This window comes from Callorhinus ursinus, unplaced genomic scaffold (genome assembly GCF_003265705.2).
Source record: "Callorhinus ursinus isolate GAN/ISIS: 27379988/994484 unplaced genomic scaffold, GSC_fseal_2.0 scaffold20, whole genome shotgun sequence".
NCBI classification, from domain to species: Eukaryota; Metazoa; Chordata; class Mammalia; order Carnivora; family Otariidae; genus Callorhinus; species Callorhinus ursinus.
Window position 1 is genome coordinate 17,531,870 of NW_027397082.1, and position 17,935 is coordinate 17,549,804.

The window sequence follows — 17,935 nt, forward strand, 5'->3', positions numbered from 1 at the left end:
GGACCCATGTATGTAAGAAGCACTTAACCCTAAGCTTAATTAGCTTTATGGTCAAGCCACTTTCCACCATGTCCTCATCAGGTAAAAATAACAGAAGTAGACCTAACCCACATAAATGAAAACTCTCAAATCTATGTACTACCACCACCCCTAGTCTAATCTCTCCTCAACTGCAGATAGAGGTATCCAAATTGCCCCATTGCTTACTTGATACTCTTCACTTGTCCTCCGGACATCTCAAGTTCAACACATCCGAAAATCTACCACCTTCTTCACCAACCTCTCCCTCCACGTCCATTCCTCTCGTTGACTGCTGGCCCCACCATTTCGATCAAATGTAAAACTGGGGGAGTTGTCTCAGATTTCTCTTTTTCCTCTAGTTCCACCCTGCTATGATAGACTGCTTGCCAAACACTGTGATGACTTCTAAATTTAAGACTGCTTTGAGGGGCGCCTGGTCGGCTCAGTTGGTTAAGCATCTGCCTTCGGCTCAGGTTGTGATCCCGGGGTCCTGGGATCGAGTTCGGCATCGGGCTCCCTGCTCGGCGGGGAGCCTGCTTCTCCCTCTCCCTCTGCCTGCAGCTCCCCCTGCCTGTGCTCTTTCTGACAAATAAAATAAAATCTTAAAAAAAAAAAAAAAAAAAGACTGCTTCTAAATATCTATTGAATCCCTCCAATAATCTCCAACCCCATTACCAGCTCACCTGAGTCACAGGTCCTCACTACGGGTCTTCAGAACTGCAACAACCTTCAAAGGCTGCCCATTACACTGTAGACAGTTTAAATGCTTCAGAATGGCTTACAGCGCCCTTGATGACATGACTCCCAGCTCCTTCTCTAGCCTCATCTCCTACACCTTTTCTCATTCCACTTCAGAGCACAGTGTTTGCCTTTCTCCAAACCAGATGTGTGGTTTCACGGTTTCCTCTGCCAAGAACACCTCCTTCTCCCCGTGGCTCCTTTCCTATTACTCTTCCTCCAAGACAGAATTCAAGTAGCCTCGCATACTGGAAGTCTTCCTAACCTTGCCTATGCCAGCTGGGTTCAGTTGTCCTGTTTCCACAGAGCCTTCACTAGCTCCACCAGCTCATTTATTATGCTGTATTCTAATTCTCTCTCCCCTACTGAGTTTTTTTTTTCTTAAGATTTTATTTTTTTATTTGACAGAGAGAGCGAGAGAGCACAAGCAGGTAGAACAGTAGAGGGAGAGGGAGAAGCAGGCTCCCTGCCAAGCAGGGAGCCTGATGCAAGACCCTGGGATCATGACCTGAGCCGAAGGCAGACACAACCATCTGAGCCACCCAGGTGCCCCTACCGTGAGATTCTTGAAAGCAAGAGTTCTCTTTCATACCAAAAGCATCAGAAGCTAGCTAGCACCGTGTCTGGTATATAATACTTTTTTTTTTTTAAGATTTTGTCCATTTATTGGACAGAGACACAGTGAGAGAGGGAACACAAGCAGGTGGAGTGGGAGAGGGAGAAGCAGGCTTCCCACCCAGCAGGGAGCCCGATGCAGGGCTCGATCCCAGGACCCTGGGATCATGACCTGAGCCAAAGGCAGATACTTAATGACTGAGCCACCCAGGCACCCCAATACTTCCAATAAAAGCACACACAAAAAAAGTTCAAATTAATCATAAGAAAATAGGAGAGGAGATGAAGAGAATTAGGAAAAATGGTATTGTCTTTGCAAGCTCTTGTCATAAGATTATTTTTCTTCCTAGGACACAATGGAGTAAATGAGGCCATTGACTGCTGGTTGATTATAATTTTAGCAACCATTTCCCAGAAGAGTGACCACTTGTTAAATGATCTAAGGCCTTGTACATAAAAGATTCATTTCCTATTTAATTTGACTGATTTTATTATTTTAACTCCTATTGGCACGAAGTTCTAGAAAAGTTACAATAGAATTTGTCCCCAGATAAAGCCAGCTTAAAAAACAAGTAGAAATCAAACCCTGTTGAGTTTGAGACTATCTTCCCATTGAGTGAGAATCTCTTCAAAGAATTTTCATGGTCTTCTTAAACATACACTATGAATGCAGCCTGGAAACCAAGACTCATATTCAAATATGATGGTAAAAAAAATATGCATTTAGCTTACTGAATGTTCAAAAGAACTTGACATTCATTTGCTTCTATCTTCAAAAATAGACCATCCTTCTGAGGCATCTGCCCCCTCAGTAAAAATGACAACAAACATGTCTTAAGCTTTCTGGGAGAAGATACTACAATTGCCTCATCACCATGATTCCTGACAGAACATTCAGAATCTCTAGATCATCCTTGGTTACTGATCCTCCCTATAAGTCACAGATTTTAGAGTCCAAATACGGATGATGGGACCCCAGCAAATCCCATTAGTGCTTAAGGGTCTTAAACTAAAATCGGACAGATCTGGGTTTGGATCCTTTGGTTCTGGTGTGACTAACCATCTGTAAGATAGAGATCAGTCCCAAGTTCACTATGAAAGTTGAATGATAAAAATGTAAAATTTAACACAGTGCCTGGCATCCAGTAAGTAATCAATGAATGACAGGGAGTGTGTTACTGATAAACTGTCTCCTGGTTCTGGAAGTTAGAAAATCATCTCAGATGTACCTGCTATTTAATATCTATAGAAACAGACTCTCAGGATCATTGGGATTATTCAGCTACAAGTAGCTTTTAAAATATAGGTTATAGGCTTCTACCAAAGAGCATAACTTCTATCACCTGAGTATTTAAGCCTCTGCAGGTTTGTCTTAAAGTTCTTCAACGTAGCAACTCTACAGATTGTTCACCCTGTTTCTCAAAACCAAAATTTTGCAGCTAGGGGGGATCAAACGGGTTATGGAGGTCGTCCTCCCTCCCCTCTCACCTCTAGAAGTAGTCGCTCCCGCTTACTGGATGAGGCAGTGGGGAGGGCGGCCCATGAAGGAAGCTTGTACAGCCACTGCCTTTGTCATATTTCCTCTGTGAAGAAACAGAAGACTTCAGTTCCTGGGATTGGTTAAGCTCTAGAGAACTAAGGAACTACTTTGTATTTTCCTCAGAATCTCCTCTCGCTTTGTGCATAGCAAGCACCATGGCAGCCAAACCATCATACATGTTTTGCATCTTTGTCAGGAAACTGGAATGATAACACAGGTGGCTTGCGATACACAATCAAGTCAAGGAAGCCGGCACAGAGCAGAGAAAGACTCAAAGACTGAGGGAATGAGAAGAAGAAAAATGGAGGAAAGACTAAATTATATGCAATGACCACACCAACCCTGACGTTTGCAAAGATATTGCCAAGATTACTACATTCCCGATGGGAAGTCGCTTGAGGTCCCCTCTGGTGCTGGTCGTGGATTTGTTCATCAGGTGTTCTTACTGAGCACTCACTCTAGGCTAGGCACTGCACTGGGCACCAGGGATTAAAACAAAAACACAAGAAAGGATGACTAGCCTTTACTGTCAAGGAACTGGAAGTCTAGCGGGGAAGACAAGGCAAGTAAAATTACAACATGGTAGATGCTCTCTTAAGCTGACCTCTGCGTAACAACTTGCTGATTAACAGACTCACTCCATTCTCCCTGTGAAGCACACCGACGGAAGGCCCCGGCACACTGAATGCTTTTGGCTAGTAGGCTACTATCTAGTACTCTACATCCTCTACTCCCATAGATTAACAAGAATGTTTACTAAGAACTGGTTATTTTTTGCTTCCAAACCTATTTATGACATCTGTACTTACTTGATGCTGCAACTATGTAATTTAAAAATTACAGAAACTGAGGACAATAAAACGAGTTGTTGTTTCTGTGGCAACTATGATGAATCCTCTGGAAAGAATCAGCGAAAGCAGGTTGCTTAAAAAAAATACTGGAGCTAACATAAAATTAAAAAATAAAGGAAAAAAACCCTCAAAAACTAAGAGTGAATTATGAGTGGCCAAGAGAATTAGGGCACGTGAGGAAAAATCTGGAAAGATTCTGCACTAGTACAGCTTCAAAAATGCTTGTATTGCTTGTTCACTTAAAAAGACAATTCAAGTGTAGAGAAGACTGAGAACTAAGAGAAGACAAATTGTAGACGGGGTTCATACACCATTACAGGAAACACCAATCGGTGAACCCACACATGAAAGAAAATGCCTTGGATCTGTATCAGAAGAAGAGTAGTCCTATTTCCAATGCCTCCTGCAATGAACGGATTCAGGCAAAGAACATTAAAGGCTGCTTAAACCATTAAGGGAAAGGTTGATGGAGAACAGAACATTCATGTGGCGCCAAAGCACTGCTCCAAGGATTACTGCTAATCCCAAAGAGGAAAACCGATGTTTACAATGGAGGCAACTGGCAGTCACCACCTTAATCAAGTGATCAAATTTAACATCATTAAGAGTGGAAAACCAGACTTCATGGGCTACCTGATGTGATGCGCTCTGAAGTACCTTTCATCCTCTATAAAGTATGCCTGCCAAAAGTATTTAATCAAAAACCTGAATCTAATTTCCAGCATATGGGGAATACAGGACAGAGAAATTAAATGTTATCGCGAGGAAATGATCATAGAAACCCCAAATCAAGGACACTACCAAAGAACTAGCCTGGTTTCTTTAAAAAGTTAATGTCATTAATTTTGTTTGGTGTTTTGTAACAACCAACTTGGTTACATTTTTTGGAGTTACCAGGGGGTGAAACAACAGGATGTCTTGAATTTGTTTTTTAAAATATTCTAGTGAAGGGGCGCTTGGGTGGCTCAGTCAGTTATGCAGCTGCCTTCGGCTCAAGTCATGGTTCCAGGGTCCTGGGATCGAGCCCCGCATCGGGCTCCCTGCTTGGCAGGGAGCCTGCTTCTCCCTCTCCCTCTGTCTGCTGCTCTGCCCACTTGTGTTCTTTCTCTGTCAAATAAAATCTTTTATAAAAATTAAAAAAAAATATTCTAGTGAAGAAAACACAATAAATGAAGCAAATGTGGCAAAATTTTGACAGTCACTGAATTGGTGTTGGGTATGTTATGGTTCATTGTTTATTTTTTCTCCTTTTGTACATGTTTGAAACTTAGAAAAAATTGAAAACAGTCAATGTCAGGAAAAAACTGGTTGGGAGAAGAGGGTTATTCTAGCTTAAAAGAGAAAAGAGAACAACCAAATCCAATACACAAATCTTGATTGAATCCTTCTCAGGAAAAAAAAAAAAAAAAACTATAAATAGGGGTACCCAACTGCTCAGTCGGTGGAGCAGGGGACTCTTGACCTTGGGGTCATGAGTTCAAGCCCCACGTTGGGTAGAGAGGTTACTTAAAAATAAAAGCTAAAAAAAAACAAAACAAAACCACTATAAATAACATTTTTAGAATTGACAATTAGAAAAATATGAGTATGGACTGGGTAGAAAAATGATTTTGGAGAACTTTAAATTTCTTAATGATGATGGAATTAGGATTATGTAGGAGAAGTATGTTCAACATTTCAGGGTGAAATAGTTCAGGAAAAAACATTAAGAACTATCAAATCTAGGAGATGGGTATATGAATATTCATTATACTATTTTTCCAACTTTTTTGCATTTTTGAACATTTTCATGATCAAAAGTTTTAAACAGTTTGTCAAATGACTGTCAACTTCTTAAAAAATCATCTTTAAGGTAGGTCTATGGGGTTTTTAAAAATTCCATCCTTCAGTTACCTTTAGCTGGTTCATTAAACAACAAAGTTAAGAGGGGAGAGGATCCAATGGTGTGTTGATAAATGTTTAACAACCAGCTCTCTGGAAAAAACAGCCCTGACTTGTAGCATTGGCCAATTCCCACGGTGTAAATATTCCTACTACGACTGATTCCAAGTTACTAACAGGATGTCACTGAACACAGAGCTGGGAATAGGGAGTACCATCAGTCTTTCAAGCAGACAGGAGCCAGTTCCAACATACCACTGGATCCAGATCCTAACAGAGGGACATTTCAGCTGTCACAGGGGAGGAGGAGGAGATGGTCTGCAGAAAACAAAGAAGCAAAGTTAAAATCGGCTGACAAGGGTGGAGCAGAAAGATGTTTGAGCGCAGAAGACAAATCATGATAGACAAAAACAATTCCTCAAAGGATTGTTATGAAGATTAAATTACATATAAAATATTCAGCACAAAGCTTGGCATACAATAACGACTAACTCACTAAACACCTCCTGTTTTAATTTCCTAACCTGATCCATCATCTGAAAGGTCATCTCATCTTTTATGAGGTCATACCATGGTCACCTCCAGGAAGGGGGAACTGAACGGCTCGACAGGCAACTTGCTGACAGGGGTGGGAGGGGGCTACTTTACAGCTTTGAGCCTTCTAAGTTTTGAAGAATGTGAATGTATCAAATGTTCCAAAGATAAATGAAAAGGTCTCAACTTTAGGACACGAGTCTCTTTAAAGTGCTCTGCTCCTCTCTTACCTTCGGCTACTACCTTGACACGTATGCCGTCAGGCATTCTTCCCTATCACTCCTAACAGAAGAATTTCCAGTAGACTTCCACAAACCTACTAAGAAGATTCCAACTCAGCAAGCCCGGCTGCCAGGGCAGAGGAGCAGTCTCACAAGTCCGTATATAAGTCACAAGCTTGGCAGCCTCAGAACCCACAACAAAACTCACACGAAGGCTTCCATCACTCAGATGCCACATTTCACCTGAAATACACTTACTCAACAAATCTTTACCGCGCACCCTCTATACATAGAAATACATTTGGGTCAAGGAACACAGAGATGAACAGAGTTCTAACTGGGCCTCGGAAAGTCTCCTTTACGAAAAATTGACCTTAGTCAACTATCTTTAGGCTGAAATTAGTACTAAAATATGTATCTAATATATACATATATAAAAATACACACACACATACATAGATAGCGGAAGCAATTCTTAAAGGAACTAAATTTTCTAGTCAATTTGCTGGAGAACACATTCTGTTAAATGAATTCTGTTTTGAAACCATAAATTAGAGGTGTGTTTTTCTGCGGAAAAAAGTCCCTAGGAAAAGGGTGACATCCACAGGATTCTTACCGGGTAAGTCCAACTCCCCAAAGGACTCCATGTGTCCATCAGCAGGAGTCAAGGGGAAATTTTAACTCTTGGGAGTAGGACAATCCCTCTGCAGAGCTCCTCCACCATCAAGGTCAAGTGGGAACTCCAGAACTCTTAGAGCTTTGGCAAGACGCTCACGTTCTCTGCCCCCCACACAATACTCACAGCTTCTCCACCACTGTCTCCCTGGAAACCAGAGGACTAATTCCATCATGTCCTTTATGCCAATCACCACAAGCAGCCCAGGACTCCAAGATCATCCCTTATTTTTCATCAGCCTTCAGTGGCTTCCTCACACAGGTACCTTCAACAGTACTCTACTAAAGACTAGGGAGAACCCCCAGCCAATCTCTGGAGATCTCTTGATTTTCCAATATTCTGTTAATTCCTATCTCTTTGACCTCCCTGAATTCTCAACTTTGTCCCCAACTCAGGGAGACTGCCAGGCCCTGTTTAGATCGCCTCTCCTTGTACTATGACCTCCAGGTAGTAAGCTAGGGCAATCACAGGTCTCACCTTCTCTCAAGGATCATTTTCCTGTATTATACACTACCCATTGTCTAAAAACGGTTATTTCAATACACCTCGTATAGTTTTCTACTCGTTTAAGGAAGGAGGGTAGGGGCACCTGGGTGGCTCAGTCGGTTAAGTGTCTGCCTTTGGCTCACGTCATGATCCGGGGGGGTCCTGGGATTGAGCCCCGCATGGAGCTCCTTGCTTGGCAGGGAGCCTGCTTCTTCCTCTCCCTCTGGTCCCTGCTCATCCTATCTCAAATAAATTTAAAAAATATTTTTAAAAAAGGAAGGGTCTTAAATATGATCCCCATTACTCAATCACAGGCACAAATGGAAGTCTCTCTCTCTCTCCTCCGATGTTCTTATTGTCCATCCTGCTTAGTCACTTTCTTCCATGGCCACTCCGTTGAACACTCAGTCACTATTACTGCAACCCTGCCATTATCTTAATTCCAAACATCTCTTCTCTAACCACCACCTCCCATCTATTTACATCACTCCTGTCAGCCTCCAAGAATCCTTTGCCTCACTTCTAATCCAACATACCTACCACCCAAGTATTTCTTGACTGGCTTAAGTCAAATCCAAAGCTCAAAATAAGTATTCTTTAGTATTCTCAAATGAGAACACTAAAAGTGAAATGTATCGTCCTATCTAAAAACCCAAACTGCTTCTTGCTGTAGAAGAGGTCATCATTAAAAGAGAGACCTGGAAGGTGTATATACTTCCATCCCTATCTTTTTAACCTCCCTTTAATGATTTTTTTTTAAGTGTTATACACAGTTTCGACAAGATGGCAAACTAGGATGGGCTTCCAACACAATTTTGGGGATTCCAGACAGGTTAATGAAACATAAAAGCTGTGAGAAAAACATTAGGCAACAGAAGGCAGCCAGATCTCAGCTGGGAGGAGAGGCCCTTGCTAGCCCAGAGCAGGTGCTGTGGAGAAGCCTGGGTAGGGGAGCAGCTTCTTTAGAGGTGTTGCTTTCTCCAGATAGCCCCCACTGTTCACAGCACTCTAGCAGCACTGGTAGAGTGGTGTGCTCAAGTGGGCTGGGCTGGGGAGCAGTTAAATATAGGTACAGACAACTGCAAAGCGCCGTGTGTACCTTCCACTCCCTACCCACCCTCAGAGCCAAAGTAAGGGGATGGCTAGCAGCAGAGAAAGCTCTCAGAGGCCCAAGCTCGGGAGTCCAGGGATCCATCAACAGAGCAGACAGCAAACGCTCCAGAAGAGAAGGAACTCACAGACAAAAGGATTAACTTATCCCAGGAGCATAACTGCTATAAAAACAACAAAATCAAACCATCTATATCAACCAAAAATCAAGTTAATGGATCAATACAGAACAGAACAGATTAGCAAAGAGCTTCAAACAGGGACCATACCTGGAAACATGTAACAAGAACAAGTGGCATTAAAGTAAGAACCGAGTACAAGTTCACGGTATGTGAATTCTAAGAGCTGAGGTAAAGAACCCAACAGCTGGGCTACACAGCAAAAGATCTGGTTAAGAAACTCTCCTAGAGGGCGCCTGGGTGGCTCAGTCATTAAGCATCTGCCTTCGGCTCAGGTCATGATCCCAGGGGCCTGGGATCAAGTCCCGCATCAGGCTCCCTGCTCAGCGGGGAGCCTGCTTCTCCCTCTGCCTGTCTCTCTCTGTCTCTTCTGAATAAATAAATAAAATCTTAAAAAAAAAAAAAACTCTCCTAGAAGGCAGGAGGAAGGGACAAAAAGATGGAGCATGTGAAGAAACACGAACAGGGAGAGGACTGTACTGGAAGGGCCACTATAGCTGTATAATAGGAGGCCCGGAGGTGGGGACGGAGACAGGAGAAGAGAGTATCTAATGAAACAGTAACTGACAAGTTAAAGAGATGTAGGACTTTGGATTGAAAGGATTCAAAAAACAAAAAGAAAATTGGGGGATGGGTTTTGCAACTAGTTACAATGCAATGAAATGAAAGAATAACAAAAAGAAAGAAAAACCAAGACTTTTTAGAAAAAGTAAATCGTTTATAAAGGGTAACCAAGAATCAGACTGACTCCAGAAGGCAAAGGCAATGCTGGTTCTAAGAAACTGATGGGTATTTTCAAAGGTAAGGGGGGGTGAATTTCAAAATTTCAAGTTTATACTTAAATTACCATTTAGAAACAAGGGTAAAATAAAGACATTTCAAGCATACAAGGCCTCAGAAGTTTTACCACACAGAGATCTTCTTAGAAATATTCTAGAGAGAAGAAATACCTATTTTGGAGTACACTAGAAAAATGGCAGGTAAGGGTAAGTAAATAGTGTATTAAGTTTACTATTGTCTAAATAAGGTCCAAAACAAAACAAAAAAGTAAATCCACAGCAGTACCAGAATTGAAATTATTTAGAAATCAAAATATTTTTATTGGGTGGTGGGGGGCATGGTGGGGAGGAGGTCATAGAGAAGAAGGGGAGAACATCTAAGATCCTTGTCTTTTTTGAAGTATGTCAGGGACAATACATACATTTAAAGGTTTAAAATAGGAAGATTTTCAATAGGAAAAACACCAGTATGTATATTATCAATTAGGAGTTAAGGACAACTACACAACTACCAAAAGAACAGAAATAGGGATGGCTGGGTGGCTCAGTCAGTTAAGCGTCTGACTCAATTTTGGGTATGTCATGATCTCGGGGTTGTGGGATAAGCCCCAAGTCAGGCTCTGTGTTTGGAAGGGAATCTGTTTGGGATTCTCTCTCTCCCTCTCCCTTTGTTCTTCCCCACAATGCATGTGCTCGCTCTCTCATAATAAATAAATAAAACATAAAGAAAAATAGAATGTGTAACTTTCGAACTAGGGAAATAATAGATTTATCCAATTGATGACAGGAAACAGAGAAAGTAAAAGTCAACAGAAAACTTGAAACAAAATGGATTAAACAGTCAAAATATAGAAATATTTTAGGACTGATATAAATGGGTTGAGCTCACTGATGTACTCAGAATGACTTCTAAACAAAATATAAGTAATATATACTCACTGTAGAGAAAGCATGAGGAAGTTATTTGGAAAACAGTCTAATGAAGGAATTAAAAATCACCCATAATCTTACCTTTTAGACATTGTTTTCTACCAAAGTGTATTATATTTTTCCACAATACTTTTGCACATAAGTCTTAAAAATCTCTCACTTACCCAAAATATATAAAAACACTAATTCAAAGGATACACATACCTCTATGTTTATAACAGCATTTTCTACAATAATCAAATTATGGAAGCAGCCCAAGTGTCCACTGATAGATGAATGGATAAAGATGTGAGGTGTGTGTACACACACACACACACACACACACACACACACACACAGAGGAATATTATACAGCCATCAAAAAGGATGACATCTTGCCATCTGCAACAACATGAAGCTAGAAAGTACAATGCTAAGCAAAATAAGTCAACCAGAGAAAGACATATACCGTATGATTTCACTCATATGTGGAATTTAAGAAAACAAGCTAAGGAAAAATAAGAGAGAAAGAGACAAACCAAAAAACAGACTCAACTCTAGAGAACAAACTGATGGTTACCAGAGGGGAGGTGGTTGGGGGGATGGGTGACATAGGTGATGGGGATGAAGGAGTACACTTGCCGTGATGAGCACCGGATGATGTATGGAAGTACTGAATCACTGTATTATACACCTGAAACTATACTGTATGTTAACTATATTGGAATTAAAATTTAAAAATCTCTCCATATTAATGTGTAACCTTATAATGATTTTTAGTGGCTAAATAATTCTATGTTGTATAGCCATAATTGTTATACATCCATTAGACATAATTGTTACATAGCTATTAGACATTTCAGTTATTCCCAATGTTTCACCTTTTATGTAACATTTGATACTTCCTCCTAGTAAAACTACCCTTCCCAGACTGCCACCTCCACAGAATTTAGAGGAGGCTCACAGAGGTGATGCTGGGGTAAGGCTATCCCCTCCATCACTGGGCTCTCCCTATCTTCTCCTCATCTACTGGACAACTCCTGTTACCACATTAAAACCCTGAAATACTTCCCATCTTTAAAATAAAAAAACTTCCCCAGATCCCCTCTTTCCGGCTATCACTCCATTTCTTTACTTCTCATGATAGCAAAACTCTTGGAAAAAAATGATTTCCATCCACTTTCTCCATTTCTTCTTCAACATGCTCCAAATCAGTCTTGTCCAATGAAACCACTCATGAAGCTCTCCAGTGACCGCTCATTTGGTTTAATCCAATGATCAGTTGTCAGCCCTCATCTTATTTATAACTTCTTTCTTGAAATAGTCTCTTCACTTGGCTTCCACCACACCTCCCTGGCTTTTCTCCTTAATGCCCACTCCACCTCATTCTCTTTTGCTAATTCCTCTCATTCCAATGACCTCTTGAAGCCAGAGAACTCTTGATCTTCATTCTTAGATCTCTTCTCTTCGGACACTAACTCATTTGAGTCATGACTCCATTTAGTCTCGAAGTTTTAAATATCTATATGCTGATGACCCCTATTTGTGTCCATCCCAACCACTCCTCTGCATTCCAGATTTACATATGCCTACTTAACATCTTCCACCAGGATGTCTACCAAGTGTATCAAGCTTTTGTAATTCTCAAATTCTCAAATCTGTTCCTCTTTTATTGGGGTAAGGGATGTGTCAACATTCACCCAGTTGTTCAAACCAAAAACCTAGGCCTCATTCTTCTCTCTCACTTCCAATCCTCTGAAAAATATCCAGAATTTGATCCCTTCTTACCACTTCTCACTCTACCCCCTTGGTCCAAGCCACCATTCTCTCTCACCTGAGTTGCTACAATGGCTTACTAACTGGCCTTTCTGCCTTACTCTTGCTTTCTATCATCAAGTCCTTGCAGAATCACCAAAGTAATCCTTCAAAAAGAGACTAAGATTCTGTCACTTCCCTGCTCAAAATCATCCAAAAACTCCCCTATCACACCTAGAGTAAAAACAAATACCTTACCACAATCTGCAAGGCCTTACAGATCCCTGCTGATCTTTGGGATTTTATCCCCCACCATTCCTGACCTGGCTTAACTTTCTCTAGACAGGTCTTGCTGATCCTTTAATGTGCCAAATACATTCCTATCCAAGGATCTCTGCTCTCCCTGCTTCCACTTGTGGACCACTATACCCTAGATTTTCAGCTTACTTACTCCCCTACCTCTTTCAGGTCTCTGCTCAAATGTCACATCCTCATGAGGCCTTCCCTGCCCCATCCTATCTAAAACAGCTCCTCCCTACCCCAGTCCATACACCCTCTTTTTGTGCTGCACGGGGCACTTACCAGTATAGGATATGGTATTTCTCATTTATTTGCTTACTCTGTTCTCCACTTAGCTACAGAACGCACCAAACCAGGGACATGATCTTAGTGACACTATAGCCTCCATGCCTAGAACATTGTCTGGCACACGGTAGGAGCCTAATCTTCTTTGAGTAGCACTGACTGAACATCCATACGTAATTACCCATCTGTCTTTTAAGGGCTAATGATCCATCTTATCCTACCCCTCCAAAAAATCAAGGTACTCAGACAAGAACAAGGTAAAAAAAAAATTACAAAATATTTCAGACTTAACAGTATAATGGAAAATAAAACCTCCATCCATGTATGTGCCACCCATTTTTTCCTTAAATTTTTATTGTTATGTTAATCACCATACATTACATCATTAGTTTTTGATGTAGTGTTCCATGATGTACCACCCATTTTAAGGAATAAAACATTATATAGTTGAGTCCCACGAAGGCAACTTCATACCAGGTTTACAGAAAACCTAAAGGACAGAAGAGTGTTTTATGATTCACCCATTATTTTCATCTGAAATAAATTTCCAAAAGAGAAAATAACAGAAACAGAAAATAAAATTTTCCAAAACAGAAAATAAAATTATTTGACAAAGCACTCTACTAAGCAAAAAACCCACGGTGCAGTGAGATTCAAGTTTTTGGATGGAGAAAACACAAGGGAAGCAGCAAATACTAGTGAAGTGGGCAGAAAGGAGAGACCTGGTGGGGTGGGTACACATGCGGTGACCCCAAGAGGAGTGAGCAAGGGAATGCGGGCAACTGGGGGCTCATCGCCTGTCTTCCCTACTCAACATGACTGCAGAAGGATTACAAACAAAACCTGGATGAGGTGGCAGGTTCCAAGAAGGGACACATCCAGTGACATCACAGGACGTTTAGACAGTCCTAATATAAGCACCGAGTTTGGCCTGGCAGCATCCCTCAAAGCTGGGAAGGAAATGGGGGATGTAGAGGGCAGAGGAGCCGCAAACTGGTGGCTAAGAAGTAGGAGATACAAAGAAAGCTAAATGGGAGACAGATGGAAAATCTTTTCAATTAGAGTAATACTTCAAACACTTAAAGTTAAACTGGAAACACCATGACCCAATAAAAATGGATCTTTCGGAGCTTTATTAGCCTAAACCCCTTTCTAGTAATGGGACTACAGAGCAGTATCAGTAACACAACAGAACAATTGCACACGCCATCCAATCTCTATCCTGTCTGTAGTGTCTAATACTACTCTGCCCCAAAGCTACTCGCTTCTGAGAGAATATCAGATTCCAGTAAAGGGAGGGGGAAAAAAAAAATCAAGATGCAAGTGGAATATCTTGTTTTCGCCAGAAAGTTTAGAAAGGAGCCAGTGTAAAGGCCAAATAGCAAATCTGACCATTCATTCTTTGAAAATTCATGAGTCTTAATGGTACTCCAAAGGGGGGAAATCTTCTGAACTACGTGGTACCTGTGGTGAGGAGAGCAAGGCGGGAGGTTCAAAGCCAGCCGGGCTTACCTAGCTGGCCTGGGGCCTTTTTCTCATTATTTCATCTACCTAGAGAGGCATCTTTCTCTTTGTTCACACAAAGATACTGTTGTACTAGAGATGGTCTGTGGTAAAGGATTTCCGGACACATGATTTTCCAACAATATTTATAAAAAATGTTGCAGTATTGGCCAATCCAAATTATAACATAGGGACTACTGGACAAAGGTCCACCCATGCAAATCAGACAGAAGATACAGCCCAGGTGAGGTCTGCAGAACCCGGTTATCTCTCAGGTAAAGCAGCTATGGTCAAAAACTGGGTAAGTACAACACACAAAAAGAGGCACAGGCTTAACAGCCCCATTACTATAAGGGGGTTTAGGTTAATGAAACAAGCCTGGAATTATTGATCCAGACCTGTATTTCCACCCTACAGTAGTTTTAAAATGGTAATTACCGGGCGCCTGGGTGGCTCAGTTGGTTAGGCGACTGCCTTCGGCTCGGGTCGTGATCCTGGAGTCCCAAGATCGAGTCCCGCATCGGGCTCCCTGCTCGGATAGGAGCCTGCTTCTCCCTCTAACCCTCCCCCCTCTCATTCTCTCTGTCATTCTCTCTCTCTCAAAAAATAAATAAAATTAAAAGAAATATATATAAAATGGTAATTACCTATTTTGGTTGTGTAGAGAAATTTGTAACCCTTGAATGAAGAGAGTAGTGACATTTTTGTGTAAGTCATATTTATACAAATGTAGTAATAACTTTTATAACCACTATGCTCATTAGTGTATGCTCCTAAAATGTTCAAAATTCTTGAGACTTAATAAGATCATACCCCCAAAACTTAGAAGTTTGAAGTACTTGAAGAAACCAGATATATTAAATTTCTAAGTATGGTTTGAAATGTTTAAGGAACTCTCTTCAAGGTCATAAATGGTATTAATAGGAGAGTTTCCTCTGTTAAATGTAAAAGCATTTGAGCATCAATTTAAAAACTAGCAAATGTTTTTAATATTAACAAAATATAGTAAAGCCACTAAAATATTTGTAGGGTATGGGTAAAGCTTTGAAGAATAATAAGCTTTTGAAGTCCTAATTTTAATAAGCTGAAGCCTAACCAAAACATAAGTAACTCAGAGGGCTGTCTGGCATAGCGGAATCAGACAGCCTACAAATTCCTGCCCTGCTAGCTCACTTTGGGCAACCTCCCTGAAGTTTTGTGCCTCAAGGTCTTTATTTGTAAAACCAAATAACAGTACTTGCATCAAAGCCCTTGGGAGGATTGAGTTAATATATATAAAGCACTTAAACAATTATGCAGATTTTAAATTGCTCTATAAATATTAGCTATGATGCCTATCATCATCCTTATTGACCGTTATCACCTGACAAGACTATGAATGCCTTGAGGACAAGAACATGACCTATTTGTCTCTATATTCCTAGCATTTGGCACATTACCAGGTACCCAACAGGTACTCAAATATTGCCTGAATTTAACCAACTAATCTAAAATTCTAGCTATTAGGTTGTGGGTCGCAAGCTGTAATACATAAAGAGAACCAATGACAAATGACAGGAGCAAAGATAAAAGGGCCAATGAAAACAAAGCCCCCAAATTTTATCCAGTCAAAAAAGATTGTTTCTTGGAATTTTTTAAAACTTATTCCAGGAGTTTCTCAAGGTCAAAATTATATTAAGAGAAGTTCAGTTGGGACTGGCTAGTGATCACTGATCCAAATCTAGACCCCAGATCTAGAATTAGAAATTCAATAGAGAATTTGAGATTTCTCCCCCAATAAATTCAATCTAACACAATTTACTGCAGAATTAATTACTTCAACTTTTTCCAACCACCAAAATTTGTTTCTGAACTAAAGTACAATAGTCTTAACCCATTCAATCCAGGCACGCTTTTATTTTCCACTGCTCTTACATTTTCCAGTTTAGTCTCATTTGGGGTAATTACGAGTAGTCTAGATGGAAAAATTTCCTGGCAGGTTGTTCCACTCACAGCCATTTAGAAAGCGCTGCTTGCGTCAGACTCTTGTTTTCTGCTTGGATAAGGGGCTGTTACTTCAGACCCCAATTTTTCTTGGTGTCCCATAGTCACACTTTATTGAGCACACCCTGTGCTTGCTTCTACTAATAGCCTTTCAAAGCAAAAGGTTTTGTCTACCACCAAGTTAGCAGATTCACCTTTCCTTAGGAGTACTGAATAAGGCCAAAGGGGCTGTAATTCCATTAAGAGACATCACATGACTGCAGTAATAGTAACAGTAATTCACAACTATTGAGTGCCTGTGCGTGCCAGGCACTGTTTATGTATCTTATTTCATTATCCAAGAACCCCATGAAAAAAAGATTAACTCCATTTTGTAAGTCACAAAACGGAGACTTAAAAAGACTAACGAACATTCCCTGGGCATCTGTCCTCCCTTCCAAAGACTCTAGCTTACCCAAAACAGTTTCCTCTTACAGAATAGGGCCTTCTGAACTACTGTCCTCATTTTATAAATTAAGAAATTGAAGACCAAAGAGTATATAGCTAAGAAGTATAGAGGCAGATCTGAATTCTAGTTGATTCCAAAATCCATATTATTTTGCTATGCTATCTGTCTAATTTGGTAAGGTCTTTCTTAGAACTCTCTCTACTCCAAGCTAAGGATGGAAAAGTCTGCCTGAAAAAACCATTTTGTATTGTATTTCTCTTCTTGTGTTTGAAGAAAGATGAGGGAAGGAAAGAGAAGAAAGGCTATGGTAACTCTTCTCTCCAAAACGGTCCTAAACTCTTATTTATAATAGCAGATGATACCAAACTTTCAAGAGTCACAGTGAAAGGTTAAATACTGAGCCCTTTGGCATCAGGGAAATCCAAATAAAAACCCCAAGGACATACCACCTCACACCAGTCAGAATGGCTAAAATTAACAAGTCAGGAAACGACAGATGTTGGCAGGGATGTGGAGAAAGGGGAACCCTCCTACAATGTTGGTGGGAATGCAAGCTGGTGCAGCCACTCTGGAAAACAGTATGGAGGTTCCTCAAACAGTTGAAAATAGAGCTACCATACGATCCAGCAATTGCACTACTGGGTATTTACCACAAAGATACAAATGTAGTGATCCGAAGGGGTACGTGCACCCCGATGTTTATAGCAGCAATGTCCACAATAGCCGAACTGTGGAAAGAACCAAGATGTCCAACGACAGATGAATGGATAAAGAAGAGGTGGTATATATACGCAATGGAAGATTATGCAGCCATCAAAAGGAATGAGATCTTGCCATTTGCAACGACGTGGATGGAACTGGGGGGTGTTATGCTGAGTGAAATAAGTCAATCAGAGAAAGACATGTATCATATGACCTCACTAACATGAGGAATTCTTAATCTCAGGAAACAAACTGAGGGTTGCTGGAGTGGTAGGGGGTGGGAGGGTTGGGGCAGCTGGGTGCTAGAAATTGGGGAGGGCATGTGCTACGGTGAGCGCTGTGAATTGTGTAAGACTGTTGAATCACAGACCTGTACCTCTGAAACAAATAATATATTATATGTTTAAAAAAAAAAAAAG

At 40.8% G+C, this 17,935-nt stretch overlaps 1 protein-coding gene across 5 annotated transcripts in view; it reads right to left on the bottom strand.

Moving 5' to 3' along the window:
* The window catches only part of CNNM2 (cyclin and CBS domain divalent metal cation transport mediator 2), a 148,831-nt gene that overhangs the window by 45,152 nt on the left and 85,744 nt on the right, over nt 1–17,935 (bottom strand). The window contains exon 2 of one of the 5 annotated variants that reach the window (XM_073904248.1): nt 5,910–5,964. The exons of the other annotated variants lie outside the window; for them this stretch is intronic. Within the exon in view, the coding sequence (XP_073760349.1) occupies nt 5,933–5,964 (32 nt within the window). The 3' untranslated portion in view covers nt 5,910–5,932. Of the gene's footprint in view, nt 1–5,909; nt 5,965–17,935 lie in introns of those variants that run through there. 5 annotated transcript variants of the gene reach the window in all.